At 37.2% G+C, this 13,497-nt stretch overlaps 1 protein-coding gene across 1 annotated transcript in view; it reads left to right on the forward strand.

Annotated features, from left to right (window-relative positions):
• PDCL2 (phosducin like 2) overlaps window positions 1-6,823 on the forward strand; it is a 47,485-nt gene extending 40,662 nt beyond the window's left edge. The window contains exons 5-6 of the mRNA XM_019799799.2: window positions 3,225-3,433; window positions 6,651-6,823. Of these exons, the coding sequence (XP_019655358.1) occupies window positions 3,225-3,433; window positions 6,651-6,808 (367 nt within the window). The 3' untranslated portion in view covers window positions 6,809-6,823. The remainder of the gene's footprint in view (window positions 1-3,224; window positions 3,434-6,650) is intronic.
• The last annotated feature ends 6,674 nt before the right edge of the window (window positions 6,824-13,497 follow it).

Raw genomic sequence — 13,497 nt, forward strand, 5'->3', positions numbered from 1 at the left:
AGAGCATTCAACTCTTGATATCAGGGTTATGAGTTTGAGCCCCGAGTTGGGTGTAGAGATTACTTAAATAAATAAACTTTAAAAAGAAAAAAAAGAAAAAGAACACTCTTAGGCAGTTAATTTTTTAAACTTATTATGGAAAATTTCAAACATACAGAAAAGTAGAAAGAATGATAAAATGAACACCCTAAATGCCAGCCAGATAGATTCAATAGTGAACATTTTGCCACTTTTGTGTGTTTGTATTTGTATGTAGGTGTGTGCATGTGTATATATTTGTAGAATCATTTCAAAGTAAATTATACACAGCATAAACCTTTATTTCTGAGTATTTCAGCATGCATCCTCAAAATACAAGGGCATTTTTCTAATAACCATAATACTGTTTTCTCACCTAACAAAATTAGTAATAATTCCAAAATTCATAATAACTGACAAAGGATCCAGTCAAAGGTCATGCAGTGCATTTGGGTATATCATGTCTTTTAAGTCTCTTTTAACAGAACAATTCCCTTGTACTCCCCAATGCTCCCCAAACAGTTAATTTATAGTGCCTACTTTTACTAAGTATAGCCCAAATGTCCCCAGACCTTACCAGCCTGGTATAAGATAATTGCGTAGAGTGGACTTTTCCCCAACTCTGTGCCACAGAGACACTGCGAGCACCCAGAGTTTCACAAATCTCTCTAGTATTAGGTCCCAGCTACTCTGCCTGGGCTACAAGCCAGTCCAGGAACAGAAGCCATGCCAGTTTCCCCATTGTCTTCATCTCGTTCTCTGAATAAAAAATTTCTTCTCTCTTCAGGTCCTCACAGAAACTCTGCACAAAATGATTTATGCAAATTAGAGCCCGGCTGTTTACCAGCTCACTAGTTCCTCACACAAATTTTGAAAGGACACCATGTCCCATTAAAGAAGACATTTCTGTTATTGTAACGAAAATGCTTGGTAATTAATTTTTGAGGTGTTTAAAGCCTTGAAAAGAATCATTTCCCATTTTTCCTGTACCACTTATCTGGTAAAGCCAATTCGTAAATGCTGGTAAGGTCTGGGGACATCCGGGTTATACTTAGTACAAGCAGGCACTGAAGAGGGAGTAGCAAGTTTTATCCTTGGAGGAAGGAAGTATGGAACTTTCTATAGAGTATGTAATTCTTGGTCTTGGCCTTGGCCTCAAAAAATGAGATTTCCCAAAGAGGAAGTAGACAGGATGAATGGGGAGTGTTAGATGGAGTATACAGCTTGAAGAAAGATACAGAAATAAGATGGCCTCTTGCTTTGGAAGGCTTTGCGTAATATGGTAGCAGGCAGAGAAGAATGCTGGAGAGATAGAGAACCTTGAAAGCTACAGTAAGAAGCCCAGACTTGAACCTGAAGTCAGTGAGGAGCCCCTGAAGGATTTTAAGCTTGAGGGCAGGGCATTTGTGACATAGTGAGATTTTCATGCTGAGCTCCCTTTATCAGCAGGGTCAAGGATGAATTTGGGAAACCAAGACTGGAAACAGATCACTTAGGATAATCTGATGAAGCTCAGATAAGAAAGCAAAGGAGTAAGGTAATAGAGAAAAAGAGGAGAGGTTAGGTATGAGATAAGGAAGTAGAAGCAACATGATTTGATTCCTGATTAGATGCTGTAAAGAAAAGGGAGATTTTTGGCCCCAGTGCCAAACTAAGAAAATACAGAAGAAGTGTATAATATATACAGATATACATTTTTTTTCTTCAAGGGAGGAGGGGAGATGAAGTTCATCAGTGCTGATATCAGAATGGATAAGATTGCACAGTGAATGTGTCTAGTATGAGAAAGAGGATCCAGGACACAATCACAAAGAACATCTACATTTGAGTCATAGATAGAAGAAGAAAGTCAAAGAAATAAAAAGGAAATTAATAGAAAGTGTTATCACAGCAGCTCTTCCTGCCCACGGATCTTGTCCCTGTGTTCTGATAAAACCACATTTTTTGCACCGGGAAAAAAAAAGGTGTTATCACAAAAGCCAAAAAAAGGGAAAACCTTTCAAGAAAGGCAGTGGACAATTATTTTCCTTTTTATTTGGGCTATGAACAGGAGAGTAGTTATTTGAAGGAGAAATAAAGTTGTAAGGAACTTTAAAAAATTTAGTGACTTAAATATATAGGAAGTGGAGAAGATGGAAAAAAACAGGAATAGAGAGGGCAAAATAACAAACAGAGAAAGGTCCCATGCGAAATGAATATGGGGTAAAGGACAGGACTGAAGGAATGGCTCTGAAACAGTTTGATAAGGCTGTGAGTGAGTGGTAGAGAAAACGGACTTACTGAAGAGTGGGTATATTGAGAGTCAAATTATAGAGAGCAGAAAGAATTGCAGGCTGTGGTTATACTTCCAGTCAATTTTTTTAAGTTTATTTATTGTTAGTAATCTCTATCCCAACATGGGGCTCGAACTCATGATCCCAAAGATCAAGAGTTGCATGCTCCCCCAACTGAGCCAATCAGGTGCCCCTTAAATATCTGATGGGGAATAGTTCTGGATAATGGGGAACAGGAGGCTGCATGGAGTGGGATGTCAAAGAAAAGTGTGGGTGAAGTTATGTTAGAGTCAAGAAATTCAAGGAAGTTTGAGATAAGACACTTTGGATGTCATAATCTCGGGTGGAAATAAGCCCAAGGTAGTGGAAAGAGTTGGAATCTCTTGTTTCAACGCAGAACTGCCAATAATTCCCTAGAAGTGTCATGTCTTGTTTTGTTTTTCCTGGGTCCTATAAACTGGGAACTAACTTGATTAAATTGATGCTAAGTCAGATGTGGTTAGCCTTAGGCATCAAATTCCCACAGTAGCAAGCTTCGCTCCCAGGCTGTAATTGTGTTTATAATAAATATGGGAGGACTCTGCAGTTTATCATTACTGAAGGTAACAATAGAGGATGAGAGCTGATATGCTGTTATATTAAAAGAATATCCAAAGAGGGGCACCTGGGTGGTTCAGTTAATTAAGCTTCTGATTTCTTGGTTTCCAGCTGGGTCTTAATCTTATGGGTCAAGGGATTGGGCTCTGCTCTCAGCAGGGAGTCTGCTTGAAGATTCTCTCCTTCTACCCCTCCCCCACCCACCCTTCCCCCCCCCAAAAAAAGCCCCCAGATTATCCAAAGATATATTTTTGTCATGGAGATGTTTCACTTACTTCATTAGACTGAGATAAGTAGTCTGTTTTTAAAGATATTGTGTACTATTTCTCTTTTTAGCATCCCAATGTGTCTATTGGTTAACCAGCATCTTAGTCTCCTAGCAAGAAAGTTTCCAGAAACCAAATTTGTTAAAGCCATCGTGAATAGCTGTATTCAACACTACCATGACAATTGTTTACCAACAATTTTTGTTTATAAAAACGGTCAGATAGAAGGCAAATTCATTGGCATTATAGAATGTGGAGGGATCAATCTCAAGCTGGAAGGTAACGGTATTATTTTTTAAATGTTTTTTTAAAAAACAGGTGAAAACTTCCATTGATTAACAAATATCATGAAAGTTTATTTCCATAAAACAAAACCCCCTTCTAGTCTCTTCTTGTATGCCTCCAGATTAATTTTCCTATAATAATATTCTTATTACATCTTCTTGCTTAAATCCTCAATGGTTCCTTGTGTGAAATAAGTTAAAAATACAGAATCTTCTGCTTGAAAATTTCAGCCCACCTATCCAACCATATTACTCAATGCTTTCTAGTTTCTGCTCCAACCAAACTATTCTTCAACTGCTACTGCAGGAACACCTTATTCATTTGTGCCTTTATTCTTTGTCTCGTGCTCATTCCTTGTACCTGAAATACCCTACCATTCTTTATTCCTTCTCCCACACGCTATTCTTTTGTAGTTCTCCTAGGTTTCCATTTCTCTCACTATGTGATTTTGGACCAATTCATAATCTTTTCTTCCTCTTCTCTACTAAATTTCTCTAGCATATTTTATCTATACAATTTATTTTTCACTTATCCACATACTATCTGATTTTGTCAGTTAATCAATTCCCTTTATTTTCTTTTTCATAGCATTGTACTTCATAATTTTAACTTCTTTAGTAATTTTTACTTGCTAACCTACATCTAAGGCCATATCCTTGATCTAGTCATTCCTTGAAACTGCTCTAATCTGTATTATTAAAATATTTTTCTCACACCATTATGTGAAAGCCATTGAACCTCATCCTTTTAATTAAAAAATTAATACATAAGAGTACAAACAATAATATAGCAAACGTTCATGTAATCAATTAGAGCCAAAAATAATAAATGTGAACATTTATTCGTTTGCTTGAGCTATTTGTTTGTTGTTCAAATAAATATTACAGATATAGTTGAAGTTACCTGTATTTTCCTTTTTTCTTTTTTTTTTTTTTAAGATTTTATTTATTTATTTGACAGAGAGAGACAGCGAGAGAGGGAACACAAGCACGGGGAGTGTGAGAGGGAGAAGCAGGCTTCCTGCCCAGCAGGGAGCCCAATGCGGGGCTCGATGCGGGGTCGATGCAGTCTCGATGCGGCTCGATATGGGCTCAATCCCAGGATGCTGGGATCATGACCTGAGCCGAAGGCAGACGCTTAACAGCTGAGCCACCCAGGTGCCCCAAAGTTACCTATATTTTCATTCCTAGTCCTATTCCCCTTCCTGTCTCCCTACAGGCAACCACTGTGATGAATAGTGTATTATCTGGTCCATGTTTTGGGGGTTTTGTTTTGTTTTTGTTTTTGTATGTTTAAACAGTTTTTTAAATTGTTGTAAAATACACATAACATAAAATTTATCATCTTAACCATTTTTAAAATGTATAATACAGTATTATTAACTGTAGTTACCATGCTGTACATTACATACCCAGGACTTATTTATTTAACCATTTTTAAAGTATATAGTTCAGTGGCATTAAGTACATTCACACTGTTGTACAGCCATCACCACTGTCCATCTCTAGAACTCTTTTCATCTTGCATAACTGCAACTCTATACCCACTGAACAATAACTCCCCATTCCCTTCTCCTCCAGTCTTGGCAACCACCATTCTACTTTCCGACTCCATGAATTTGATTACACTCAATACCTCATATAAGCGAATCATATAGTATCTGTCCTTTTGTGACTGGCTTATTTCACTTAGCATCATGCCTTTAAAGGTTCATTCATTTTATACCATTTGTCAGAGTTTCCTTCCTTTGTAAGGCTGAATAATATTCCATTTTAGGTTTAGTCCACATTTTGTTCATCCATTCATCTGTCCATGGACACTTGGGTTGCTTCCACCTTTTGGCTTTTGTGAATTATGCTGCTATGAACATAGACATACAACTAATCTGTTCTAGTCCCATCTTTTGGGTATATATTTAGAAGTAGAATTGCTGGATCATATAATAATTCTATTTTAAGTTTCTGAGAAACAGCATTCAGTTTTGCATAGGGGCTGCCCCATCTTATCTTCCCACCAACAGTGCACAGGAGTGCCAATTTCTCCACATCTTCACCAACACTCATCGTTTTCTTTGCATGTGTATGTTTTGTATAACAGCAATCCTAATGTATGTGAGGTGTTTTCCCCACTGATTTTTAATGTTTCCTAATGTCATTTTTCATGGTTCAAAAATGCTTCAATTTATTTCTGAAGTCTCTACTATTTGTCTATCCCTGAATTAATACAGCACTGTGTTTATTACTACAGCTTTGTAACAATCTGGTTGTCTCCAGCAGGGCAAGTCTTTTTCAAAATTTCATATAAATGTTGGAATTAGTCAACTTACATGAAAAATCCTGTTGATTATTAGAATCATATTTATAGATGATTTGTTGGAGACTTTATATCCAATAACAGTAGATTTTCTAATCCATGAATGAGATATATCTCATCATTTATCTTGGTCTTTTATGTTTTTTGTGATTTTCCTCATAGATATATACATTACATTTTGTAACATATTTTATAGTTTTCCTCAGAAGTGTGTTTTGTAATTTGCCTCATAAATGTTATGTTCATCTGTGTAGTACTTAGGAATGAATTTACAGGGATTGGGGTTTTTGGTTATCAGTTCAATTCTCTTGGTTTCTCTCTCAGATATATTTTGGTAATTTATATTTTTGTTAAAAATTTTCCCATTGAAGTTTTCACACGTCTTGGTATAAATTTTTCATAGTCTCATAGCCATATTAGAATCTTTACCTTGGTTATGTCCCATGTAAATTATTTTTATGAATTGATTTCTTTCCTTTTGTGATCATTTTTGCCTGAGGTATGTCTATTAGTTTCTTCAAAGAATGAGCTTTTGATTTTGTTGAGCACCTATACTGACTTTGTTTTTCTACTCTTATGAAGTCTTCATTATATTCCTCTTTCAGCTTTTCTTGGGTATACTTTATTGTTCTTTTCCTAGCTTCTTAATTTGAACCTTTAAGTCACTTATTTTCAGTCAATTTAAAATAAACATTTTAGCCATAATTTCTCCCTGTAAGTATAACTTTGCTGTACCCAATATGTGTTTTGATATTGTAGTACTTTCATTGTTACTCAGTTCTAAGTATATCCTCATTTACACATTAATTTTATTAGCATCAATTACTGTTTCATGTAGATGAGTTATTTTCATTTTCCAAGATTTTTATCTGATTTCATTATGGGTTATTTATTGCAGAACTTGAATGGAAACTAGCAGAAGTTGGAGCAATACAGACTGATTTAGAAGAAAACCCCAAAAAGGGCATCGTAGATGTGATGGTGTCTTCAATCAGAAACACTTCCATTTATGACGACGCTAATAGTTCAAACAGTGATAATGATGATACCAAATAGAAATACTTAATAAACGGCTTCAAAATATTTATATACTGAATGTTTTGTCACTGCCTTTATAATCAGAGATCAGAAAATTTATGGATTTATTTTCATTTTTAGATTAGAATTATAGCTTATATATCATTTCAGAAACTTTCAGGTATTTCAGAATATTTATTGCCTCCAAAAAATCCAGAATTTATACTGAACCCTTAATATTTTTCTGTGGTTTATTCTTTTTTTGGACCCATGTTGGATAAAAGCACAAATATTTTAAGTCCTCTTTGTTGCTTACTCCCAAAGAGGCCCATGAATGAATATAATGAAAGATGACCATGAAATTTCATTTCATTTACATCAATAGATTTTATTTGTATTTTCTTATTATTTTTATTATTTTTTAAGTAGGCTCCACACCCAATGTGGGGTTTGAACTCATGACCCTGAGATTGAGTCACATACTCTACTGACTGAGACAGCCAGGTGCCCCATATCAATAGATTTTAAAGTCTGTTATTTAGGAGCCTTGAGTGAAAATAGTTAAATTTATGACCATACATTTTTTCCTTGAACTCTCTCACCTGTTAAAAAAAATTAACCACTCAACAGAAAAACACAATTTAAGGATTCTGAAAAGTGCATAAGAAACACCTGCACTCATTATTATTGTTTTTAATAGTTCTGTTATGAAGTTAGAAAATTACTAAGTACTGTCACTGATAGACTATGGAATCAGAAGTACATGACACGTAAAGTTTCTAAATTAGAAGTAAGAAAAATATATTGTGAGGCTTACCTATGTTTTGATAGTAATCACAGAGGAATTCATCATGAAAAAGTATACAATATTAGGACACTGCAGAAGTCCTACAGGATGTTTTATCTTGGCTTAGTAATGAACAGCACTTTTAGAGAAAAGGGTGGTAAATCCGGCATGTAATAGTTGCTCAATAACATTTTGTTCTACTTTGTTTGTATTGATGACCTATCATTCTGATTGTGGATGTTCACTGATATTTGTGAGAAATCTAGACTAAGTTTAAATGATTAAAATACAAAAATAAATTGGCAAGAATTGAGACAGTTTAATGTGGAGTCAAGAAAAGACTCTGCTGCTCTTGGGGATGCAGGGACTGGAATCATGGGGGTGGTGGGACTGGAATCATAGAGGCTGCGGACAGTAAGGAAGTGGGAGGAAAGTTGAATACAGATTTGAATAGGTTAACTAGGTAAGGTACAACCAAGTGATCTAACTTTGCAAAGGGTTAGATAGCTAAGAAGGGCTTTTGAAAACATACATCTTGGGATGAAGGGAGGGAAAGTTGAGGGTCACACAAGACGGTCTTTTTTTTATAGCATTATGCACACATGTAAGAGAAATAATAACCTATCCCGGTCCAGCTCCTGAAATTCTCTTTAACAAATGGGTAGATATGTTTCTAAATAGGATAAAAGTTGTGGACATGAAAAGCCATTATTTTAAAGTTAAAATGAAACTTTAATACCATGTAATGCATATAAATACAAACATTATCGTATCTCCAGTTAAAACCAAATGCAAAAAGTCCCCTAAATGTAATTTTTTTAAGGAAATACATATTTATCTATTTTCTTTTTTTAAGTTAAAATTGACAGAGGAAGTATCATAGTATTTAAGATACCCGAATAAAGATATTTATTTCCCTTCTAACTCCGAACTCAAATCCACCAGGTGGCAGTAAGTTTTTATTCACAAGAACAGTTCATGAAGATGTTAACATTTGTAAAAATCCTAAAATTATAGCATGAAATAATATTATAGTTTTAGGTGGCTGTGAGTCCAGTTAGTCTTTTTCAAGTGATGCATGCGTGCTCATATGCCCAAACACACCTTATTCCGGCAAGTCCTCACACCTGCCATTGCAGCTCAGTGCTACTTCCATATGCTGTTTCATTTACACATTTTCATTTCAGGAGGGTATAAATAGTTGTCAGAATGCAGAGAAATTCTTTAATATTTGTTTTCCATCTTATTTAATGATTTTTATTTAATGGGATACAAACTTGAAATGTTTTTTTTTTAATTGCCAATATTCAACAGTTTTGGACCTATAAAAAAATGGATATTTCATATAACCTAACCTAATATTTTTCTCTATTCCTTGCTGCCAACCATGCAATTCCCTTCCCTACTTTACGGTGCCTTGTTTGTCAAAGTGTGGTCCTGGAATTTGCGGCATTCCCAGAGGCTGGTTAGAAATGCAGACTCTCAGGTCCCATCCCAGACTAACAGAACTGGAATTTTTGTTTTAATGAGATCCTTAGGTGATTTGGGCAGCACCTTAAAGACATCGTTGCATTCTTTAACTCTTCCTCCACACTCCTGGTTATTAAGAGTTATCATAGTTCACTATTTGATTGCAGTTTATCTCCCCTTTGTACTTTAAAACACATTATTAAGGCTAATTAATGCTTGATAGGATTATAATCTGCTGCCTGCATTCATAATCTAGGATATAAAGATAATCCTAAAAATCTTTCTAGGATGTTTTACCTTTCATGTATTCATTCATATATTCCTTTATTCACCTCAGGCACTGAAACAGATGCTGCAAATTCAGTGGTCGGCAAAAGACATAGTTTTTGCCTCTTGGAATTTACCATGTGGTGGCAGGGATGTTAGTTAATAAATAAAACAGGGGCGCCTGGGTGGCTCAGCCATTAAGCTAAGCGTCTGCCTTTGGCTCAGGTCATGATCCCCAGGGTCCTGGGATTGAGTCCCGCATTGGGCTCCCTGCTTGGCAGGAAGCCTGCTTCTCCCTCTCCCACTCCCCTTGCTTGTGTTCCCTCTCTGTCTCTCTCTGTCAAATAAATAAATTCTTTAAAAAAAATTAAAAAATAAAAAGGAAACAAATGTCAAACAAATATATATGTAACTTAAACTTAGTATTGTGGAGGAAACAGTGGGCACAACAATAGTAACTGTGGGTACTCTGTGGAAGTGCGGGGGAGCTGAGAGGTAGTAGAGAGACCTCCTTAAAAACAGGGTAGTTAGAACTTTGAGACATGAAGACTGGGGAACCAGCCATGAGAAAAGGTAGGAAGGTGGGGCACCTGGGTGGCTCAGTCGTTAAGCGTCTGCCTTCAGCTCAGGGTGTGATCCCAGGGTTCTGGGATCGAGCCCCATGTTGGGCTCCCTGCTCCGCTGGGAGCCTGCTTCTTCCTCTTCCACTCCCCCTGCTTGTGTTCCCTTTCTTGCTGGCTGTCTCTCTGTCAAATAAATAAAATCTTAAAAAAAAAAAAAAAAAGAAAAGGTAGGAAGGTAGTTCAGGCAAGGGCACAGCATGTGCCAATGCCAGAGAACAGAAAGAGATTAGCAAGGAATTGAAGGAAATTTCTAGGTGGGAGTGTTAAGGGAAAAGGAGAAAATGGAGAACATAAGGTTGGAGATTGGATGGAGCAAGGGTTATATGAAACAGGGTATCATGACCATGCTTAGGAATTTGAATGAAATGGGAAGCAAAAGGGTTTCAAGTAGGAACATGTGATTTCATTCATATTTCCAAAAGAATATTCATGCTGCTCTGTAGAGAATAGATTGAAGGGGACATGCAAGATACTTGAGATACCCAAGAGGAAACCTCAGATAGGCAATTGGATACGTGTGTATGGAGCCCAAAGGAGAGGTGTAGGCTGGAGTTACAAGTTTATGAGTCCTTTCAACCATTCCTAGGTCCCAACAACAAACTGTAAACATCTAAAACCACCGTCCTTACCATGCAACCTTTATGTAGCAGTTTATAATTTACATTTGATCATCGCAATTCTGAGATGCTTATTCTTCTACCTTTACAGGTAGATAAATGCTCTGAAGCTCAGAGAAATTATTTAATTTGTTCAGTGTCTCTTAGTTTAGTATTAGCCAGGATTTAAGCCCAGACCTTTGACTACAAAGTCTGTAATAGCACCTCATATTATTGTATACCCTTTATTTTAAAGGGTCTAGAAACAGTATTAGTAATTGGCTAAACCACGGAGATTTCTTTAAAAAAAAAACCCACAAACTTTCGTTATATTCTCAATTATACATATCTTAAATTTCCTATATTCCAATTTACTTTAAACTATAGTGGTGAAACTAGTATGCCAATGAAAGGATGGATGAGAGGTATTATATGAAAGGACAAAGGATTTTGTAACTGATGGGACCCAGGAACTAGGGGAAGAATTTGAGCGAGAGACATAAGAATTACACAGAACGGGTATCGTTAATAATAGGCAACATTTAAGAGCACCTGGCTGGCTGAGTCAGTAGAGCTTACACTCTTGATCTCAGGGTCATGGGTTTGAGCCCCACATTGGGTGTGGAGCCTACTTAAAAAAAATACTAGCCAACACTTATATGGGATCTCTTATGTACCACATACTATTACTTACATACACACATATGTACATGACTACACCTGTTTTCTATATCTCAATTATCCAATGAGATAGGTTTGCTATTATCCTCATTTTACAGAGGAGAAAAATGAAGAGCAGAGAAATAACTTGCTCAAGGTCATGCAAATATTAAGAGGTGGGATTTAAATTCCGGCAGTTTAGTTTCCAATTTTGTACCCTTAACAACTAAGCTATATTGTCTCTATCAAGACATCAACTAGGAGAATCAGTTGGAAAGAGCGCTGGAAATGTGCAGTTTAAGTAACAGCAAGGTGTACGAGAAGGAATTAACAATGTTTAAATTATATATAAATTGTGTTTAGGCTGGGGACATAAATTTAGGATCTGTGAAACTATGAGGCAGAATGTTTTAGGGAAAAGTAGAATCTGGAAGTTGGAAAAGTTATTAGAAACATCTGATAGTTTTCTTCTTGGAGAGAATACGGAACAGATAAAATATGAACCAAACTGTGGGAAATGTTCAAGCAGTGGCAGAGGACTGAGCAGAAATAAGAGGAGTATCGACAGGTCTTGGTAAGTGATTAAATACAGAAAGTGAGAGAGGAAGGAGTCAAAGATGAATGAGTTGATAGTAACGACTAAGAGGACAATGGAACCACTAAAAGGGGCAAAGGTATTTTTGAAGATATGAAGTCTAGTTGATGTAGAACTGAGGAGGGATCACTTTCTCTAGAATAGAATATAAACATCCTTGTCATAGGGGAAACATTCAAATCCTGTGGTCTGGCCGCAGCCAAACATCCATATTATTAACCTTGCCTCCTCTCCTGCTACCAGTATCCCTTAGGATTCATGGTAGCAAGTGACAGAAAACCACTCACTGGTTTAAGAAATAAAACAAACACATGAAAGAACTAATTTAACTGAAATTTCCAGTAATTTAGTCCACACTGGATTCAGGGCATCAAACGTGTTTCCAGGCCAAATCTCCATCTTTCAATCTGCTTTTTTCCCCGTGTTATCTTCTTTCTCAGAATAATCCACGAGTGTTAAGATGGCTTCAGGCCTTCCTTTTTCCAGATTTAAATCCATTGGCAAAGACAGAGCACCCTTCTTGGTAAACCCAGCCTAGGGCAGAGGGTTAACTCAAATGCGCTTTCCCCCTAGAGTCCTGCCGCAGCCATATGGACTGAGTGAATAGTTTTCCAAAGGAAATTATCAGAATAGGGAATGAATGTTGAACAAAAATGTCTACTAAAATCCCTTCTATATAATGGAGTAGCTGAACAAATCTTTCTTTTCCCACTCTTGACAGAAAGATCCTCAGGTGAAGGATGAGGGATAAGTTCCTCAATTTTGATGTTTTTTTTCCTCTGAGCGTACAGTAAGGATTTTAAAAAAAATTTTTAAAGATTTTTTTTATTTGACAGAGACCGCGCGAGAGAGCACAAGCAAAGGGGAGCAGCAAAGGAAGAGAGAGAAGCAGGCTCCCCACTGAGCAAGGAGCTCGATGTGGGGCTTGATCCCCGGACTCTGGGTTCATGACGTGAGCTGAAGGCAGACGCCCAATGACTGAGCCATCCAGACATCCCTGCTTGCGCTCTCTCTCAAATAAATAAAATCATAAAAAAAATTATTTGTCAGAGAGAGCGAGCACACACAAGCAGGGGGGAACAGCAGGCAGGCAGAAGCAGGCTCCCCAGTGAGCCAGGAGCCACAGGTGGGACTGGATCCCAACACCCTGGGATCATGACCTGGGCCAAAGGCAGATGCTTAACTGAGCCACCCAGGCGTCCCCAGCAAGAATTTTAAATGCTCACTGAGGTGAATGTTACCTCCAAGAGAGCAATTTATAGCCCAAACGGTTGTTTATTTTTTGAAACAAGATGGCTTCTATTTTAAATCCAAAGGGCATTCATTAAAACGTGAAAATTACTGGGAATTATAACTGTGTAGACCTCTTTCCCAATCACTTACAACTACTGAAATGTGCTTTCCCATGTGGACGAAGTGTTTTAAGCATCAAGGGAAGTAATTTCCTCTAACGTTAAGTAGGAAGTATTCACACGTTTTTCTAACGAGGGAAGCCATGCAAATCAGGTCCTGGTTTATCCCCATTGCTTCAACCCCCATCTTCCACTACACCGTCACCAGGCCTTTAAGGCCAGGTGAAAAACTCCAAACCAACGCATCTTGACCTCGTTTTACCTCCCTCCTCCAGCCCCGGGAGCATATCCGGTCTCCGCAGGCCCACCCACCAATAAGAAGGGACATGAGCCGTGCTCCTTCCAGAGAGAAGGAAAAGATGTCTCGGGATGTACGTC

The sequence above is a fragment of the Ailuropoda melanoleuca genome, chromosome 11, assembly GCF_002007445.2.
Source record: "Ailuropoda melanoleuca isolate Jingjing chromosome 11, ASM200744v2, whole genome shotgun sequence".
Classification (NCBI taxonomy): Eukaryota; Metazoa; Chordata; class Mammalia; order Carnivora; family Ursidae; genus Ailuropoda; species Ailuropoda melanoleuca.